General features: G+C 44.5%; 1 protein-coding gene across 1 annotated transcript in view; it reads left to right on the top strand.

Moving 5' to 3' along the window:
• Positions 1–20,911, top strand: part of EFCAB8 (EF-hand calcium binding domain 8) — a 68,782-nt gene that overhangs the window by 31,465 nt on the left and 16,406 nt on the right. The window contains exons 17-22 of the mRNA XM_058562943.1: positions 519–723; positions 1,519–1,728; positions 2,914–3,048; positions 11,761–11,982; positions 12,532–12,669; positions 19,642–19,810. Of these exons, the coding sequence (XP_058418926.1) occupies positions 519–723; positions 1,519–1,728; positions 2,914–3,048; positions 11,761–11,982; positions 12,532–12,669; positions 19,642–19,810 (1,079 nt within the window). The remainder of the gene's footprint in view (positions 1–518; positions 724–1,518; positions 1,729–2,913; positions 3,049–11,760; positions 11,983–12,531; positions 12,670–19,641; positions 19,811–20,911) is intronic.

Raw genomic sequence — 20,911 nt, 5'->3', positions numbered from 1 at the left:
ATAACTTCATTTATAATGAGAAAGTCTGTTGAGTTTCTGTAGGGAGGGGATGGCAATCTGATTCAGTCTCAGAGGCGGTCAGAAAAGGCTCATCTTAGGATGTTGTGGGTGGAGTGGGATCTGAGAATGAGCAGGAGAGGTCTCAGTGAAGCAGCAAGGGCGTGGGATACAAGGAAAATTCCAGGCAAAGGAAAAAGCACGTGCAAGGCCCTTCCTCTTCAGAGGGCCTATCCAGGACCGTAGTTTCCTCTTTTTTAAGCCTGAATCCTTACTCAGATGTCTGAATGGGGCGACTTTGTAAGGTTAGTCTCTGTAAAGCCCCAGGACAGGGCCTTTATAGTGGGCACACAATAGGTGCTTAGTAAATGAGGTCCACGGGGCAGGGCTTTAGCCTGCTCCGATGCCTGAGCATCCTCTGAGTCGGCTCCTAGAAGCCTGAAGGCCTCAGTGTTGCCCCAGGAGAGAGGGCATTAGTTAAGGCTGCGCTCTCAGTTCTCCTGCCTCTGGCCTGTGTGCAGGTTCCACAAGACCAAGCCGGTGCTCCTGTGCTACCACTGGCAGACTTTCCACACGGAGGATGTCCTGAGCATGGCCAAGTACCAGAACCAGTTCCTTGGGACCTGCTCCTACAGCGGGGACATCCTCTTCTGGAATGTCAACATGTTCAAGCCCATCCTTAATTTCAACGCCTCTGAGAGCCCCTTGCCCTTGACGCCCAGGAGGGTATGGTCAACAGGAACACACTCTCCTCTCTCCTTTCTCTTGGCTGTGTACCTGGGGTGTAGGGGGCACCCTGGGAAGTAGAGAGGATGGTGGTGACTTGTTCTGGAGGAGGTTGGGAGCTCCATAGGTGGGTGGTAGTTTCTATAATTATTCTCATTTGACGGGTGAGGAAACTGAGGCACAGAGAGGTTACGCATCTTGCAAGGTCACACAGTCAAGAAGTGATAGCTCCACATGCAGGCAGTCTGACTCCAGAGCCCGCTGGTGCTAGTCCTGTTCTCTCTGGGAGATTACCCTGTCCTTGAAGGCGGCTCACACCTTCCCCATCGCTATTACGCATTACCGCTCCGGGCTCACTGGGCTCATGGTAGGGACAAGGCAGCCCGTATAGTCTCTGAATTACCATGTCTTTGCAAATTGAAGCTGGAAGGGGCCTTCGGGATCACCTCATCCAGTAGTTTTCCAAACATGTCGAGGGGAGATGCTAGGAGCCTCTTACAGGGGCCTCCTCCAGAGCAGCTCAGCTTTTTATCTGTTTTACACTTTGGAGCTTCCTTAAGATTAAAAACAACCTCAAAAATATTTGGAAACCACTGTCCATTTTACAGATGGGGAGACTGAGTCCCTCATGGGTGCGGTCTCCTACCTGGGGGGTACTCAGGGTTTCAAGCTCTGGTTTGATGCCCTTACGGGTCCTGGGTTTCTGGGAAGCCACCCCTGGGGCACCTGGAGAGCCCCGTGGTGTCGTCACTCCGGGACACTGCAACACCTCAGGCTGCTCGCTTTCTGACACAGGTGCAAGAAGCGGACGACTGCCTGGCCAAGAGCCACAGGCCTAGCAAACCCTGCGTGGAGCAGAAATGGGCCCACAAGAGCCCCGTGCAGCCCCCGGGCCCCAGCGCCAGGACCATGGCCAACGCCAACCTGAGGCGGACCCTGATGTCAGCGCCCCCGGTGATGAGACGCCCCAGAGACAAGGAGCCAGACCGGCCTGCGCCCCAGCAGGTGGGACCGCGCGCCGAACCAGGCGGCCGCCCTCACTCTCCAGCCACCTGAGTTCGCCGTTGTATGTTTTCTTACCTGGAGGAGCTTTTCCCGGAGCGCCTTTAGGTCCGTCAATTCAGTCGTCTTGAGTGTTGTGGGCCCAGGCAGGGCCCCTCCTGATCAGGCCCGCAGTATCTAACCTGCTCTGCTGCCTTGAGCCTGGACACGGTGCCTTCTCAGAGCATGGCTGATACCAGACCCCAGTGTCTGCAAGCTTGGGGGCAGGACCTGGAGGGAAGACAACCCAGAAAACCGACACTGGAGGTCGGGTCCTGGGCTGCTCTCCCGGTCCCCCAGCTCACATTGCCCGGCAGAGAGGAGCCAGCGGGGCCTGCCTACCTCCCTCGCAAGCCTCACTGCCCTGGAGACTGGGCTCCGGTAGTCTGAGGCCCAGAGGCAGGCAAACCACTTCCCTCCTCTGAGCCTTGGTCTCTGCCCTAGAATTAACCCTTCCAGGCTGCACTGATGGTCCTAGTTTGGGGGAAGTAGGGAGAAAGAGCAGGGGAGCTCCCCTCTCCCTACGTGCAGGGACGGTTTGGCTGCAGACCCTCAGCAGTGAATACAGTAATCTCTGGTGTGTGGTTTGGGGAGCCGGTCAGATTCTTTCAGCAATTGGAGTCTGATCCCCATTCCTGGGAGCTGAGGCTTGAATGAAAAACCCCACCTTCCCCAAACACACAATACTTGTCAGGCATAGCAGCTGGGACCTGGATCCCGCATGACCTGCTGGGACACAGTTCTGCTGTAAGATGCTCACACGGTACATTACTACAAGGCATGCATACCACCTTCCAAGTATCAGGGCTGCACCACTGCATTTGAATCGTCTAGAGCAATGGGTACATACACCCCTTTATCCTCACCTTTAGCCAGGGTGTCTCTTCCAGGACAAGGGAGGGGCTTCCCCAAAGGCAAGCTCAGGTCTCTGCCCTGAGAGCAGAAGCTGCTGGTAACTTAAAATGGAGACTCCCCAGCATCTTGACGCCCAGGATCCGTCAGACTGCCCGCTGTGCCAGTCACAGGGTGGGGTATCTACTGAATAGGGCTGGGGTGGATGCTCTTTCAGCATCTGCCTCTGGCCTCTGTTCCCCCGCAGGGTAGGGAGACCCTCTCTTGATGACCTGGGAGGCCCATTTTGCTTTCCAGAAGCCTGTCAGCGCCGACAGCCCCAGGCTGTCAAGAAAGTCCCGGGGCAGACTGTCAGCTCTCAGAGAGGCTGAAAAGAGACGAGGGGAATTCCCGAAGAAGATGTTGCTGCAATCCAACGCATCAGTGGAGAAGGTTGGCTGTGCTCAGGCAGGGTCTGGGGTGTGAGCCGGGGGTGAACAGTTGGGATGGGGCCGGGAAATGCAGTGCCTACGAGCCTTGGGGGCCTGCGGGGCCCAGCCTGGTTCTCCCCAGGGCCCAGAAAGGCCTGGTGGAGATGATGGTACTGCTGAGGGTTCTGGCTTCAGGGCTGCTGTGTCTTGGGGAATCTCCCCAGGTGTGGGGGGCTGTCTAGGGGGGTGAGCAGTGTCCCCTCCTGGTTGGGGGCCTGGACTGGGAGGTAGGAGAAGCACCGTTTCCAGAATTCCCTGTTAACTGCCTCCCTGGGTCCTGAAGGTTGTTTTGTACGACATGTGAGTGGATTGGGTCATCTCTGTTCTCTCTTCCTCCTGTACCTTTCCCCTTTCTGACCCTGGATGCCCCTCACTGTGCTGTCGCCCTGGTTAAGGTGACCCCTAAGGCCCCTTCCAGCTTTAATCTGCAGAGATAGGGCGTTTCAGAGACTGTCTGGATTTCCTAAGTCCCTGCCATGAGCCTGGTGAAAATACAAATCAGAGTTGTGTTAGGGTGGGCAGGACTGCCCCCTTACCCAGCTCCAGGGGACCAGGGACTTGGGACAGGGGAGCAGTGCCCTGCAGAGCTGGGTCCTGTGGTGGGGAAGCAGAGAGCTGCAAGTGGCTGGACAGTCTCTCCTCCAGGTTCTGAATGTGCTGTCCTCTCTTTTAAAGATGCCTTTAAAAAAGCTCTAAAAAGTAATAATGCTAGTTGGTAAAAAAAAAAAAAAAAAAAAAGCGTGCAAAGCAAAAAATAAAGGTCCCCTATGTCTATGTCTTACTCCATCCCATCCCCATGGCACTAGTCACAGTCACTGATGACGGATTGGTTTAACCCGTGCCCTTGTTATTTTTAGAGCAGTGATGTAAAATTATAGCTAAATTTTAGCTGTCCTGCCCTTTGCTTTTTCTTGTTGTTTAATCATATATCATGGGTATATTTTCATATCAGCAATTTTGATTCAGCTTATTCTTTTGTTATCTTAGTCTTTTAAATAATTGCACAGTACCCCGTCATGAGGGTGTGTCATAAACTATGAAGCCAGTCTTCCAGTGATAGACAGGCGGGCTAGTTCTAGTGTTGAATTTTACGCGCTGCACCACACTGGACATCCGTGTGCATACATTTCTGTGCACTCGTGTGAGTGTCAGAAGATGGGTTCCTGGAAGCAGAATTGCCCAATAGTCTCCATGCATTTCAACCTGTGACTCTGACCGAGCACTCAAAGCCCCACTTTTTGTGTTGGTGACCTAGTCCTGTCAGGGCACAGTTATTCATTGAGCATCTGCATGTACCAGGCACTGGGGAGGTAGCGGGGAATGAGACAAAAATCCGGGCCCTTATAGAGCTGACATTCTAGTTGGGACAGACAATTAACCAGTGAGTAAAATAAGTAGCGGGTCCCAGGGCGAGCAAGTACAGTAGAGAACAAGAAAACTGAGAAGAGGAGGGGAGAACGGCATGGGAGGTGGAGAGGGCATTGCTGTTTAAATAGGGTGGTAAGGGAGGGCTTCACAGAGGAGGTGGCATTTGCGTAGAGCTTGAAGCCTGCAGTTATTTGTAAGGACAGTGAGGCAGGCAGAGGGAACAGCAGGCACAAAGGCCCTCACGAGAGAGCTTATTTGGAGTGTCCAAGGAAGGGCGCTTCTCTCTCCCTCTCCCTCCCTCCCTCCCTCTCCCTCCCTCTCCCTCCCTCTCCCTCTCCCTCCCTCTCCCTCCCTCTCCCTCTCCCTCTCCCTCCCTCTCCCTCTCCCTCCCTCTCCCTCTCCCTCCCTCTCCCTCTCCCTCCCTCTCCCTCTCCCCCTCCCTCTCCCTCTCCCTCTCCCTCCCTCTCCCTCTCCCTCCCTCTCCCTCTCCCGCTCCCGCTCCCTCTCCCTCCCTCTCCCTCTCCCTCTCCCGCTCCCTCTCCCCCTCCCTCTCCCTCCCTCCCCCCCCCCGTCTCCCCCTCCCTCTCCCTCTCCCCCTCCCTCTCCCTCCCTCTCCCTCTCCCTCCCTCCCTCCCTCCCTCTCCCTTTCCCTCTCCCTCTCCCTCTCCCTCTCTCTCTCCCTAATTAGAAAGTAAGGGCCAGCCCTGGCAGCCTAGTGGTTAAGTTTGGCACACTCTGCTTCTGCGGCCTGGGTTCTATTCCCGGGTGTGGACCTACACCACTTGTCTTTCAGTGGTCCTGCTGTGGTGGCGACTCACGCACAAAAAAAACGAGGAAGATTGGCAATGAATGTTAGCTCAGGGCAAATCTTCCTTAGCAAAAAAAAAACAAAAATAAAAACAAACCCCCAAAACTAAAAAATTCAAGCCTCCTCAATCTCCAGAGGTAACTATTAAGACATGTATTGTAGTCTTCTAGACATTTTTCCTGTGTGTATACATGTATGTACATGTAGGAATGTATATATGTGCTTATAGATATTTTTTCACCAAACTGTGTCATATTTTATATACTATTCTGCAATTTGCTCTTTTTCACCCAGCACCTCATGGCATCTCTGCATGACAGCATTGATGGAGCACAGCCTCCCCTTCACCAGCCGCACAGTGCTCTGACGCACGCTGTACCGAGTCTATCCAGCCAGTCCGCTCTCAGTGTGGACAGTTAGGTCTAGGTTCTGCCTTTAGAGGCAACGTTGCCATGAACATCCTTGTGTGTAAAATTTGGATCTTTTATCTATTTCTCAGGTATGAAACCCCAGGGTTAGAAATGCACTCTTAGATAGCTTTTGATATGCTGTGTTATATTTCAGTCTAATGACAATATATGCAGCCCCTAATATTTATTGAGCTCTTAATATCTGCTAGGTGGTGAGCTTAAAACTCTACATGAATTATTTTTCTTTTATCCCTCAAACAGCCCTGGTAGGTATGTACTGTTGTCATTCCCATTTTATGGAAATGGCTCAGTGAGGTGAAGTGACTTGCCCGAGATTCTCACGGCCAGAAAATGACTGAGCCAGGGCCTATTCCACATCTGTTTGTTTTCAAGTTCTTATCTCTTTGTAACTGTCACTGTTGGGAATTCCTTGGGCATTTTATCTGGCCTGGTGGTCTGTGTAGTATGGATTTGTATCATGAATCTTGACTGAATTTTTGATTAGAGAGTTGCATGCAAAGGACTGAATATCTGTTGGTGAGATTTCAGGCACCATGGCTGGCAGGTGTGTGTGTGTGTGTGTGTGCGCGCGCGCGCGTGTGTGTGTGTGTGTGTGTGACAGACTGGCAGTCACTGTCTAAGGTGGGCCCGCTTCTGATGCTGACCCTTCAACCCTGGCTCCTAAGAGCTCTGCCTTCACCCCCACTGCCCCTTGACTTGAAAAGTCCTTTCCCTCTGGGGAACTGGGGTGTCAGACAGAGGGACACTTTTCAGGATGATGCCCTGGAGAGGGTCCAGAGCTCTTGGGTCACCCTTGGTCCCAGCCTTTCCTTAGTGGATGAGGGGTGAGGGTGGGCTGGGGCAAGGACACCTGGGGGGAGGTCTTGTCTGTCAGGTCTTCTTTCCCACCATTTCTGTCTGGCTATCTCAGAAGACTGTGGGGTAAGGCAGAAAGGGTGCTGGGAAGGAGACAGGGACGTGGATCCAGGCGCAGCTGTGTCCCTTACACTCTAGATGAAGCCCCCGTCCTTGGCCCTCTCCCTAGTGGTGAGGACCAAGTAGGTGGGGAGTGGCAAGTTGCTCCACAGGGTACCAAGCCCAGCCCAGGTGTAGCCGCATCATCTTCTGAAGGGGCCCACAGGGAGACCTTTAGTCCCCCTGCGGTTGAAAACTAACTGGGACCACTGGGCTGAGTGAGGCTAGAATGCCCAACCTCAGTCCAGCAGCTCTTTGCAAAATGAGCAGGGGCATATGTTTGAGGTTTTAGGGGCTGGGTACAGAGTGTGAAAGGAATAGTGTTGGTTACCTGCCTCCCCTGTACACAGGTCCTGCTCTGTCCTGCCCTGGGCCTAGCATCCTGAGTGCCCCTCTCCACTGTGCCCACTCCCTGGCCACACAGCCCTGACCATGTACTCCCCGTGGGGCCCACAGCCCTCCCCAAGCCTGCCCCACTCCTTTCCCCTCGCTCACCTTCATCCTGCCCGCTCCACCCATCCCTGGCCGGTGCAGGAAGGGTTGGGAAGGAAGCCTCAGCTTTCCCCAGTTCAGAAATGGGAGATCTTTATGGCACATCATTTTGGTGAATTCTGTGCAGCTATGAGGAGTCACATTTTAGGAGAATACTTAATGATCTGGAGTATGTTTATGATAATATTTTAAAAACTTCCTTAAAATATGATAATAACTACTGTAAAAACATCGTGTTCTTCTTTGAGATTGATTGATTGATTTTTTTCTGGTGAGGAAGATTAGCCCTGAGCTAACATCTGCTGCCAATCCTCCTCTTTTTGCTGAGGAGGATTGGCCCTGGGCTAACATCCATGCCCATCTTCCTCTACTTTATATGGGACGCCGCCAGTGTGTGCCCGAGATCGGAACCCGCTAACCCCAGGCTGCTGAAGTGGAGTGTGTGAACTTAACCACTATGCCACCAGGCTGGCACCGAGATTTATTTTTAAATGCGTATATACTGTATATACACATATGTATGGTTTTGGTTTTCAAACAAAACTGGAAGCATTTGAGACTGTATTCAGCTATTTGCTTTTTTTTTTGAAACCTAGCAATGTACAGAGGACAACTTCTCTCAGCACCTACACATGTATCTACTTCATTCTTTTTAATAGCTTCATACAGGGGGCTGATCTAGGTTGTTTGGAGCCTGAAACTTGTACAATTTGGGAGGCACTCTTTAAGAAAAATAACACAAAATTATGCATAAAAAATTAGTATAAAAATGAAAATTTGGGCCGGCCTGGTGGCGTAGTGGTTAAATTCGCACGCTCTGTTTCGGCAGCCTGGGGTTCGCAGGTTCGAATCCTAGGTGCAGACCTACGCACCACTTGTTGAGCCATGCTGTGGTGGCATCCCACATATAAAGTAGAGGAAGAAAGGGCCGGCCCCGTGGCTTAGCGGTTAAGTGCGCGCGCTCCGCTGGTGACCTGGGTTCGGATCCCGGGCGCGTACCGATGCACCGCTTCTCCGGCCGTGCTGAGGCCACGTCCCACATACAGCAACTAGAAGGATGTGCAACTATGACATACAACTATCTAGTGGGGCTTTGGGGGGAAAATAAATAAATAAATAAAATCTTTAAAAAAAAAATAAAGCAAAGGAAGATGGGCACGGACGTTAGCCCAGGGCCAGTCTTCCTCAGCAAAAAGAGGATTGGCAACAGATATTAGCTCACTAATCTTCCTCACCAAAAAAAAAAAAAAAAAGTGAAAATTTATTTAGAATGAGAAAAGAAATGACAAATTTTGAAGCTTACAAAGCTGACGATTATAACAGTCACCATATGTTGCAAGTCCCGGACCTTGGAAGGGCCTTGAACTTGACCTTGAACTTGGACTTGAACGTCATGAACTTCACCAGTACATCTGCCCCTATCTGCAGTGTATTTTTTTTGATTTTCCATAATTTATTTAATGAATGCCCAATTGATAGACATTTAAGTTGTTCCTAGTTTTTCGCTATTACAAGCAACAGTGCAATTGAGATCCTTACGGATCTGTCTGTGCCGTTATGCCCGATTTCCCAGAAGTGGAACTCGTGGGTTGCCAAGTGTGCACAGTTCACGCTGTGATCAGTCAAGCCTCCAAGGAGACTGCAATGGTCTCAACTCCCTCCAACAGTGTGTGAGTCTGCCTTTGTCCTCACACTAAGCCAGTACTGGACGTCAGCCATTTCTTAATTTCTGCTAGAATGGTAGGTGGAAAATAACATTGTTTTTTGATACTTCTTTGATTACTTGTGATGTTGAGCTTTTAGTATATTTGTTAGACACCGGCATTTCTTCACTGAATTTAAATGTCTGTTCATACCCTTTGTCTCTTATTTTTTGTATTAATTTCTTGGAGCTCTTTATATGCTCTGGAAATGAATCCTTTGCCTCTTGTGTTTTGCAAATATTTTTACCTCATCTGCCTTTGTGGTATCACACTGAGGTTTTATTTATTTATTTTTAATTTTTATTTATTTATTTTCCCCCCAAAACCCCAGTAGATAGTTGTATGTCATAGATGCACATCCTTCTAGTTGCTGTACGTGGGACGCGGCCTCAGCTATGGCCAGAGAAGCGGTGCGTTGGTGCACGCCCGGGATCCGAACCCCAGGCCGCCAGCAGCGGAGCGCGCGCACTTAACCGCTAAGCCACGGGGCCGGCCCGCACACTGAGGTTTTAATTTTTTTTTATTGATGTTTTAATAGTTTTTAACATTGTGAAATTTTGGGTTGTACATTTTTGTTTGTCCATCACCATATATATGTCTCCCTTCACCCCTTGTGCCCACCCCCCACCCCCATTGCCCCTGGTAACCACAATACAGTTTTCTCTGTCCATGTGTTGGTTTATATTAAACATATGAGTGAGATCATACAGTGTTTGTCTTTCTCCTTCTGTCTTACTTCACTTAACATAATACCCTCCAGGCCCATCCATGTTGTTGCGAATGGGACGATTTTGTCTTTTTTTATGGCTGAGTAGTATTCCATTGTATATATGTACCACATTTTCTTGATCCAGTCATCAGTTGAGGGACACTTAGGTTGCTTCCACTTCTTGGCTATGGTGAATAATGCTGCAGTGAACATAGGGGTGCATAAGCCTCTTTGGATTGTTGATTTCAGGTTCATTGGATAGATTCTGAGGTTTTAATTTTTATCTAGCCATCTTTGTTATTTCCTTTCTGACAATAGAGGAAGGCATTTTTTATATCAAGATCACAGAAAAATTTGTTATATTTTCTTCTAGACATTTATAATTTTATATATTTTTAGTCAATTTTTTTTGTCCCATCTAAGTAATTTTGTGTAAGGTGTGATGTATGAATCTAATTTTTTTTTCTAAATTGGTAGCCAGTTGTTCAAATACCACTTATTGAATAGTTTATCTTTCCTCTACTGACTTGAAATTCTATCATTCTTACATATTATAGTTGGGGCGGGGAAAATCCCCTTTCTGTCCTTCTTGTGTTCTTATGGTTAGACTAATAATAAAATTGATGCAAGACCAGATTCACAGGAGAAAAACCCAGTTTAATACGTATGTATTGGAGATCGTAAAGAATTGATGCTCAGAGAGTGAACAAAGCAGGCAGTATATATATCTTTTACACAAAGAAACATAAATTTTTGAGGAATTGACAGGACAAAGAAACTTAGGGTTGGGGTAGGTAAATAGTGAAGAATTTAAGCAAAGTTTAGGCTTGAGTTAGTAAATTAGCAAGGTTTGTTTGTGCAGGCTTCTCAGCCCTGAGTTCCCTAGCTCTGGTGATAAGGATACAGGGAGAGCACCTTTCACATGGGAGAGTTATTTCCTGCTTTCCGGGGGAACAGAGACAAGAGGGTCAGAATGCCCTTTTCGCTTGTCAAGTAACTTTAATTCAGAATAATCAATATGGTATTGTGGGATATTTTGGGGTGGCCTATCCAGGGCCCCAACATAGTGTTCTATAATCTATTCTGGATCCTCTCTATTGTTCATTGGTATATTTGTCTATTCTTGCGTGTATATTTCATAATTTTAAAAGATCTGATAAAAGTCTTTATAGACAATGCAATTAGAAAAAAGCTGAAAGGAAATGCATTAAAATCTTAATGGTGATTATTTCTGGGTATTGGGATTCTGTGGGTGATTTTAATTTCTTTTCATCTGTCTGTGCTGTCCACATTTTGAATGATGCGCAAGTACACTTACATAAAGTGGGGAAATGCTTGCCTTTGGTTTAGGGATTCCTGGTTTCGTAACCCTGGCACCTGGGCCAACAGGAAGCAAGTTGAGCATTTTGTTTTAGATCTCTATGACAATTAGGATAATTGAGATGTTTTTGTTGTTGGTGGTGACTTGTTTTGGGGACACATAAGCCACCCTACTGTAATTTCTGACTTAGGAGGGGTGGGGAGGCTTTCACTTTCCCCTGTCTGGGCTGATTCACTCCACCCTCTGACTGCACTCTCTCTGCCACATGCAGGGTGGGTGCCAGGGGAGCAACTATCTTCTCATGCTCATCATGCAGAGTCACTTCCCACTGTGGCTCCCACGTGGACCACAGGGGTGACATGTAAGGTGAAATGAGAAGAAGGAGGAATTAGCAAAGGGCATGCTCAAAACAAGACTTGAAGAAAAATTTGGATAAAATGCTTTCTTGGCAATTGGCTGGAAAATATGGGCATTTCACTGTAGAAATATATGAAGGGGAATGAATTCGTCCTCCAAATCACTTTGAGTTGAGTTACAGGTCTTAGAAAATCTTGTTTGAGCCTTAGCACAAATCAAACTTATATGTCTTCATTCAGTAACCACTCATTGATCATGTACTATGTGTCAGGTGCCATCATAGTTGCTGAGGATAAAGTGAACAAAAAAAGACACAGACCCTGCCCCCAGGGAGCTTATAGTTCAGCATAATGTCCCTTGTCACCAGCTAGGTAGGAAAGGTGGTGTCCTATCACCATTCTCATTGGGCATCCAGGAAGTTGGGGGACCAGGTGGGTGGGGTGATTGGCCTGGGCCCCTCAGCACCATGGACAGCGGCCAGGGTGAGCCCAGCTCACAGGACCACTGAGTGGACTCACATCTCTTGCACAGATCATCTTCCTGCAGACCAGACCTCGCCTGCCAAACACGGCCGCCCTGCTGAGCAGCTGCGTGGACGGCTACATCTATGCCTGGTCCATCCATGGGAATGGAGGCCTGCTGGGGAAGTTCCCTGTGGACTTGGAAGACAACGGGGATGTGATTGTGGGCGCCATGACCACTGACGAAAATGACAGGATCCTTGTCACAGGGGATTGTAAAGGGCACATCAAGGTGAGGAAGAACTGGTGTTAAGATGGAGGAGCTAGCATCAGCCAAGTTCTGGCCACCTCTTTGCCGCATGTGTCCCTAGCCTAGTCCCTACTCCTTCTGGATTCTGGTTTCATTTGTAAAACAGTAGACAGTAGGGTGGGTTACCTTAGAAGCCCTCTCCTGCTCTGGTGTGCCCAGTGAAATGAAGGAGGGCATAATTCAAAAGGGCCTCCAAGAAGCCTTCCCCAGTGGGTCCCGTGCTCCATCATTCTCTTCCTCCAACTCCCTTACCCCCTAACCGTGCATCTGATCTGTGACCAGCTGTCTCCAGGATGGATTCCATGCATTGTGGTGAGACATGAGGCAAGAGTGTCCTGTCCTTGGTCCAGTCACACCCTCTCTGCCTGCTAGCTAACATCCCATGGGCCCCTTCTGGCTCTGAATGTCTGGGTATCTAGGAGGTGTGAGTAAGAACTGCCCCCTAAAGTAAGGACAGATGGTCTGGGTGGGGGCCCACAGAGTGAGTTGGTGCTGGCGTCAACACTACACTAACCCACACTTTGTGCCTAGATCTGGGACATCAAGGATTACTGCACATCCACTGACAAGCGGTCGTGCCAACAAAGTGGAACAAAAAAGTTCCGGTTCTTAATTCCTAAATGGTGCCAGACCAGCCTCCCATACCACATCCCCTTGAAGGAAAAGGAGGTAGGAAGACGATTGGACGATCTCTCAGAGAAGCGCCTTTGAGCCCTGTTAGTGAGCTGGGACCACTGTTCTCTTACTGAGGTTCTGAGTCTTTCGTGTTTCCTGATCAAGGTTCTGAGTCATTCGTGTTTCCTGATCAAGGCTGTCTGGTTGATGTGGAAAGGTTTCTGTTAACCAGAGGTCACCATTAACCAGTAAAACACAAGTATGCACACATTAAATACACCCACATGCATACACATGCCCATGTAAGCACACACACACACACACACACACACACACACGTGCACACATCCCTTCCATGGGATTTGGTCTTTGCAATGATGGCGCTGGAGTCATGAATTCTTTTTAAAAATAATGAAAATATTTATGTATTTCCTTGAGTAGGTAATACGTTTACATAGTTAAAAAATCACTTGGTATTTCCCTGGTGACTGCTGAAGTTGAGCACCTTTCATTAGTTATCAGGAAAATGCAAATTAAAGCCACAGTGTGGTACCACTGCATACCAACTAGAATGACTAGAACTAAAAGACAGGCAATACCAAATGTTGACAAAGATATAGATCAGCTGGAGTTTCCCTTGCTGGTAGGAATGTAAATTGGTATAACCCTTTTGGGGAACTGTTTGGCAGTAGCTACTAAAGCTGAATGTATGCCTACTCTGTGACTCAGTAATCCCACTCCTAGGTTTATACCTGAGAGAAATCTGTGCTCTAAGAAACATGCATAAGAATGCTGATAGAATTACTATTTGTAATAACTCCACATTTGAAACAACCCAAATGTCCATCAACATAGACTAGAAAAATAAATTGTGGTATATACACTATACAGAATAACATCCAGCATTGGAAATGAATGATTTACTACTCGCTACAAAATGAGTATTTCTTCAAACAATTTAAGTAAAAGAAGTCAGACACAAGAGAGTATATATTGTATGTTTATAGTTCCATTTATATCAAGTACAAAAACAGACAAAACAAACCTATCCTATCAGAGGTGATTATCTTTGTAGGGGTGTGGAGTGGCTGGAAGCAGTCATAAGAGGGACTTCTAGGGGCTGACAACGCTCTGTTTTATTATCTAGATCTGATCATACCATCGTGTCCAGTTGGTAAAAATTTATTCAGTGGTGCATTTTTGATATGTAAATTTTTCTATATGTGTATTATATATCAATGAAAGTTTAAAAAGTCAGGCAGTGTGAAAAGGCTTACAGTGAGGAGGAGTCACAGTTACAACTGTCCCCCCAAAAAATAGTGCTTCTTGTTCCCTGAAGTAACCACTTCTATTGATTTTTGGTTATTCTCCCAGTGTTTATTTATGCAAACACAAATGTGTAAGGTTTTCTCCCCCTTATTTTTACACGTAGGTAGCACGTCATACACACTGGTACTACTCACTTTGCTTTTCTAACTCCATAATATATCTTGGCGATCTTTGCATATCAGTACATTACTAGTATTATTATTATTATTATTTTTTTTGATGAGGAAGATCGGCCCTGAGCTAACTTCTGTGCCAATCTTCCTCTATTCTGTATGTGGGATGCCACCACAGCATAGCTTGATGAGTGATGTGTAGGTCTGCGCCCGGGATCTGAACCCGCAAACCCCAGGCTGCCAAAGTGGAGCACATGAACTTTAACCACTATGCCACTGGGCTGGCCCCCAGTACATTATTTTTTTATGGGTGTAGTAAGCCATAGGATATATTATTGATATAATTCCATTTTAAGGGAAATTGAGGTTGTTTTCAGTCTTTTGTTCTTAAACAAGAATGAATAGTGAATATGTTATTTTACGTGTGAAAAAAAAATGTCTGTAGGATAAATTCCTGAAAATAGGATTGCTAGGTCAAAGGGTTATATGCATTTGCAATGTTGATAGCCATCTTGCCGTCTCGGTGCCTCTTGAATCTCTGCACAAATATATTATGTCTAGTCTAGTTTTAGTAAGAAGAGAATTTCACAGCATTCAAATCGGTTGGGAATTGGTTACCCATGGGTTCAGTATATGAGGAATCTATAATGTTAATACAATCATTATAATAACAACAACAATGTGTCATTTATTTACTATGTTTCAGGGATTGTGATAAGTGCTTTTACGTATCCTTTCATTGAATCTCCATAATGACTCTGTGAGGGAGATGTTATTTTTCAGATGAGGAAGGTAAAACTGAAGAGCTGGATGGACCTATCTAAGCTCGCACAGCTCCAATGTTGGACCTGGGAGTAAACCCAAGTCAGTCTGACTCCAGAATCTGTGTTCCTGACCATCTGCTCTTAGTTTTATAATGATATATTTTAAGTAAATTGGGATTATATCATATGTAACTAGAATTTTCTATATCATCAAATATTTTTGAAAATAGGACTTTCTAATGATTTAGTAATATTTCACTTTAGAGAGGTACAATCATTTATTTAACTTGTTACCTATTGTTGGACAATAGGACAGTTTCTAATTTTTCTTATCAAAAAATGATAGAAACTGGACAAATTCTTAGAAAGATATAAACTACCAAAATGGGCTCAAGAAGAAATAGAAAATCTGAATAAATAGAAAATATGAATATAGCAAGTAAAAAGATTGAATTAGTAATAAAACTTCTCACAAAGAAAAGTCCAGATACAGATGGCTTCACTGGGGAATTATACCAAATATTTAAAGAAGAATTAATAACAGTTCTTCATAAATTCTTCCAAAAGAGATTTCTATGAGGCTAGAATTACTTTGATACCAAAACTAGACAAAGACATCACAAGAAAATAAAACTAAAGACTAATATCTCTTATGAATATAGACACAAATATCCTCAACAAAATACTATCAAATTGAATACAGCAACATATGAAAAGGATTATATGCCATGACCAAGTGAGACTTATCCCAGGATTGCAAGGTTGGTTTAGTGTCCAAAATCAATTAATGTGATACACCAGATTAATTGAATAAAGAACAAAAGACACATAATCATCTCAATAGATGTGGAAAAAGCATTCGACAAAATCCAACACCTTGTCCTGATAAAAACACTCAATTAACAAGGAATAAAAGGAAACTTCCTCAACCTGATAAAGGCTATCTATGAAAAACTCACAGTTAATATCATACTTAATGGTGAAAGATTAAATTCTTTCCTCCTAAGATCAAAATAAGACGAGGATGTCTGCTCTTGCCACTTCTACTAACATTTGCTGGAAGTGCAGTTAGGCAAGAAAATGAAATAAAAGGCATCCAGATTGGAAAGGAAGAAGTAAAACTGTTTCTATTTTCAGATGACATAAAACTTATATGTAGAAAATCCTAAAGAATCCACTAAAATCTGTTAGAACTAACCAGTGAGTTCAACAGGCTTGCATGGGCAAGATCAGTATACAAAAATCGGTGTATTTCTATACATTAGCAATGAATAGTCTGAAAATGAAATTAAGAAAACAATTTCATTTACAATAGTACCAAAAAGAACAAAATATTTAGGAATGAATTTACAAAAGTAATATAAAACTTGTACTCTGGAAACTACAAAACATTGTTGAAAGAAATGAAAGAAACCTAAATAAATGAAAACACATCCCATGTTCATGGATTGGAAGATCTAACCTTGTTAATACAGCAATATTTCCCAAATTGATTCAGTATAAACTATAGCAAAATCCCAGCTGCCTTTTTTTGAAGAAATTGACAAGCTGACCCTAAAACTCATATGAAGATGCAAAGGACCTAGAATAGTCAAAAAAGTCTTAAACAAGAAGAACAGAGGTGGGGGATACTCACCCTTCCCAATTATAAAACTTACTACACAAAGCTACAGTAAAGATAAATGTGCTACTAGCATTAGGACAGACGTATAGGTCAATGGAATAAAATTAAGAGTTGAAAAATAGACCCTAACATTTCTCGTCAATTGATTTGACAAGTGCCAAGAGAATCAAATGGAGGAGAGAATAGTTTTTTTAAATAGATGGTGCTGGGAAAACTGGGTATCCGCATCAAAAGAATGAACTCACAACATACACAAAAAATTAACTTCAAATGGATCATGGACCTAAATGTAAGAGCTAAAATTATAAAACTCTTAGAAGAAATCATAGGGAGAATTCTTCATGACCTTGAGTTAGGCAATGTTTCTTAGATATGACACCAAAAAACACAAGCAACAAAAGAAAAAAAAATTGAACTTCGTCAAAATTGAAAACTTTTGGCCTGCAAAGGACACCATTAAGAAAGTAAGAAAGGTGGGCCAGCCAGGTGGTATAGTGGTTGGGTTCACGCGCTCCATTTAGTGGCCCGGGGTTCGCAGGTTCGAATCCCAGGCGCGGACCTATGCACCTCTCATCAAGCCATGCTGTGGCAGCGTCCCATATACAAAATAGAGGAAGATGGGCACGGTTGTTAGCTCAGGGCTAATCTTCCTTAGCAAAAAGAGGAAGATTGGCAATGGACATTAGCTCAGGGCCAATCTTTCTCACCAAAAAAAAAAAAAAAAAGGTAAAAAAGGGCAACCTATATAATGGGAGAAAATATTTGCAAATCATGTATCTGGTAAGAGACTAGTATCCAGAATATATGAAGAACTTTTATAACTCAACGGTAAAAAAGACAGCCCAATTAAAAAATGGGCAAAGGATCTAAACAGATATTTCTTCAAAGAAGATATACAAATCGCCAATAAGCACATGAAAAGATGCTGAACATCATTAGCCATCAGGGACATGCATAACAAAGCCATAATGAGATCTCACTTCACGCTCGTTAGGACGGCTACAGGTAATAACAAGTGTTGGCTAAGATGTGGGCAAACTGGAACTCGCATCCATTGCTGGTGAGAGTGTAAAATGGTACAAACACTTTGGAAAACAGTTTGGCAGTTCCTCAAAAAGTTAAACATAGAGTTACCATATGACCTAGCAATTCCACTCCCAAGTATATACCTAAGAGAAATGAAAACATGTCCACACAGTATCTTGTACACAAGTGTTTATAGCAGCATTAGTCATAAAAGCCAGAAGGTGAAAACAACCCAAATGTTCATAACTGATGAATGGATAAAGTGTGATATATCAATAAAATTGAATATTATTCAGTTATAAAAAGGAATGAAGTACTGATACTTGGTACAACCTGATGAACCTTGAAAACGTTTTGCTACGTGAAAGAAGCCAGTCACAAAAGACTACATATTGTATGATTTAATTTATACAAACTGTCCAGAATTAGGCAAATCTTTAGAGACAGAAGTACATTATTGGGGTCCTAGAGCTGGTGGATGGAGCTGGGGTGGGGGGGAATGAGGAGTGACTGTGAGTGGGTCTTTTTGGGGTTTTGAAATAGTCTAAAATTGATTGTGATGGTGGTTGCAAACTGTGTGTGTATGAAAAACCACTGAAGTGAGCACTTTAAATGGGTAAATTGTATGTGAATTATATTTCAATAAAGCTGGGTTTAAAAGCTATAAAAATGATGGAGCAAATATGCTTTTTCACAAATCTTTTGTTTGTAGTTGTTTTTCTGAAAACAATTTACCCCAAGGAAATAGTATGTAAAAGAACATAAATCTTTCTAAGGACGTTAATGCGCACTGCCAAACCACACTCCAGGAGGTTTATACAGTTTTGTACTTTATTAGCCTGTTTTGCCTTATCCTTGACAACATTAGGTGTTTATTATCCACGGTATTCATCTGAATCAGGGTCCCCTGGGTCTATCAGAGTGCCTTGCTTATTGAAGACATTCAATAAATAAATATTTACAGTGAAAAAACTCTTGGCCCATTTTTAGATACAAATGGCTTCTTTTGATTTTAATTAAGATAGTTTTGCTTTTTAGTGATGTTGACATCTTTCCTATTTTGTTGGCCATGTATAATTTTGTGAATTGCCTCTTCATGCCCTCTGCCCATTTTTCTATTGTGGTAACCATCTTTTGTAAGTGGTGTATAATCATTTAAAAATATATTAAAAGATATGAACTCATTGTCATATGCACTGCAAATATTTCCCCCCAATTTGTGATATGCCTCCTAATTTCATTTATGACGATTTTAAAATTACAGTATTTTTTTGTGGTTGATTTTTCCTCCCATTGTGATATTTCTCATCATGTATCACTTTCTTATTCAGAGATAAGTAGTCACTTACACTTTCTTTCAGATGTTTTGTGGTTTCATTAAGAAGAATTCTTTGACCTTTCGAGTTTATGAGTTGTGAGACATATAACAATGATTTCAGTTTCTCTAAATGGTTCATCAGGTATTCCAGCACTGTTTATCTAGTCCTACTCTCCATCACAAGTCTCCCTGCCACTCTTACCGTATACCAAAGCTTTATGTATATATTTGGGTTGGTGTCTGAGCTCTCTATTGTCTTTCATTGTTCTGTTTAAAGCTTTTTATTATTGTGACTTTACATGCATGAATATGGTAAAATACGTCCCCCCTCATTAGTCTTGTTTTATTTAAAAAGGTCTTGGATATTGTCACTCAGTTTCCAGTTAAGTAGAGTTATTCTTTCGTAGTAAAATGTGATACATCACCCCCTTACTCACCCTGTTCTATGCCCAATGCCCAGCTGAATATCTTTAGGAGACTTGGGTTCTTGTCCTAGCCCCAGCATTTTCTAGCTGTGTGGCTTTGGGCTGGTTGCTGAACATCTCTGACTCTCACATCTCTCCTCTGTGAAATGGTGAGACTCATGTTGTGAAATTCAAATGGAATAATCTGTATAGAGGCAGTTGGTAAACAATATAGCAATATGCAAATGCTTTTTATGATTTTACCAAAGGGGCCAGTGAGGGCCAGAGAAGTGCTGGACTTACCTAAGGTCACCAGAAAGTTTATGTGGGAGTGTGTGCAGAGCTAGAACCCTGGCCCGTGTCCCAGGGCCGTCCAGTTCTGGGTGCCCTCTGATGAGCCTGTGTGATGGTCTTGGTATAAGTAGTTCTCCTGTGCTGTCCTCTGTAGGTTGTGGCTGGCCAGACCATTTCCCTGGTCCCCCCCAAGCTTCTGATTACCTGGAAGGGCCATTTGGATAGTGTGGCAGACATCCTGTACGTGGACAGCTTCCAGCTGGTTCTCAGTGCTGGCCAGGACCGGGACGTCAAGGCTTGGAGACTCACCGGTGATGCCATTGGTATGAGTCCTGCTGAAGCTCAGCCATGCCCCATGGCCCTTCCTGTCCCTGTCCCCGTTAGAAGATAAGCTGGCATAAACCTGATATCCTGGGGGTGGAGGGTTCAGGCCACAGCAGTGGTCTTTGCTCAAATAGTATTACAGGATGTGAGTCTATCCGCTTGTCCATTCAGCAGTCTGTCCGTTCATCCGTCAACTCTCCATCCACCCATTCACCCAACAGTATTTGCCTTTGCATAATTTTGCAAATCATATATCTGATAAAGGATATTCCTTTCTCTTTTAAAAAATAAATTCTTGCATTATAACATACATAAAAAAAGTGCACAAACCAAAAGGGTTCAGCTTGGTGAATTTTCAGAAAGTAGGCATATACCCATATAGCCACCATCGTATCAAGAAATGGAACATTACCAGCACTCGGGGCTCCCCTCATCCCCCCACTCCGACTGTCACTGCCTGCTCCTCTCCAAAAGTAACCACTGTCCTGATTTCTAAATCCACAAATTAGATTTGTCTGGTTTTGACTTTTGTATAAATGGAAATATACGATAGGTTCTCCTTTGTATCTGGCTTCTTTCTCTCAAACACCATTATGTCGGTGCAATTCGGCCATTTGTTGAATGTAGTAGTTCGTTCATTCTCCTTGCTGAATAGTATTCTGTTGTTGAGGTACCATAATTTATTTATCTGTGCTACTATTGGTGGACATTGGAGTTGCTTCTGGCTATTTTGGGCTATTAAAAATAACATTGCTATGAACATTCTTATACCTGTGTTTTGGTGAACAAATGTATGCGCATCTGTTGGAAATCTAAGAATGGAATTGCCGAATCACGGGGCATGTATATTCAGTCTCAGTAGATACTGCCAAACAGTCTTTCCAGGTGGTTACCAATGTGCACTCTTTCTCCAGCCGTGGACAGCAACTCTTATTGTCCCACAATTATGCCAACACTTGGTATTGTCAGTGCTTTAAATTTTAGCCATTTTGATGGATATGTAGTGGCCTCTCATTGTGGTTTCAATTTGAATTTCCCTGATGAGTAGTCATGTTGAGCATCTGTTTATGTGTTTATTGATCACTTGGCTATATTGTTTT

The sequence above is a fragment of the Diceros bicornis genome, chromosome 19, assembly GCF_020826845.1.
Source record: "Diceros bicornis minor isolate mBicDic1 chromosome 19, mDicBic1.mat.cur, whole genome shotgun sequence".
NCBI classification, from domain to species: domain Eukaryota; kingdom Metazoa; phylum Chordata; class Mammalia; order Perissodactyla; family Rhinocerotidae; genus Diceros; species Diceros bicornis.
This window is presented reverse-complemented; position numbering and strand designations above follow the sequence as displayed.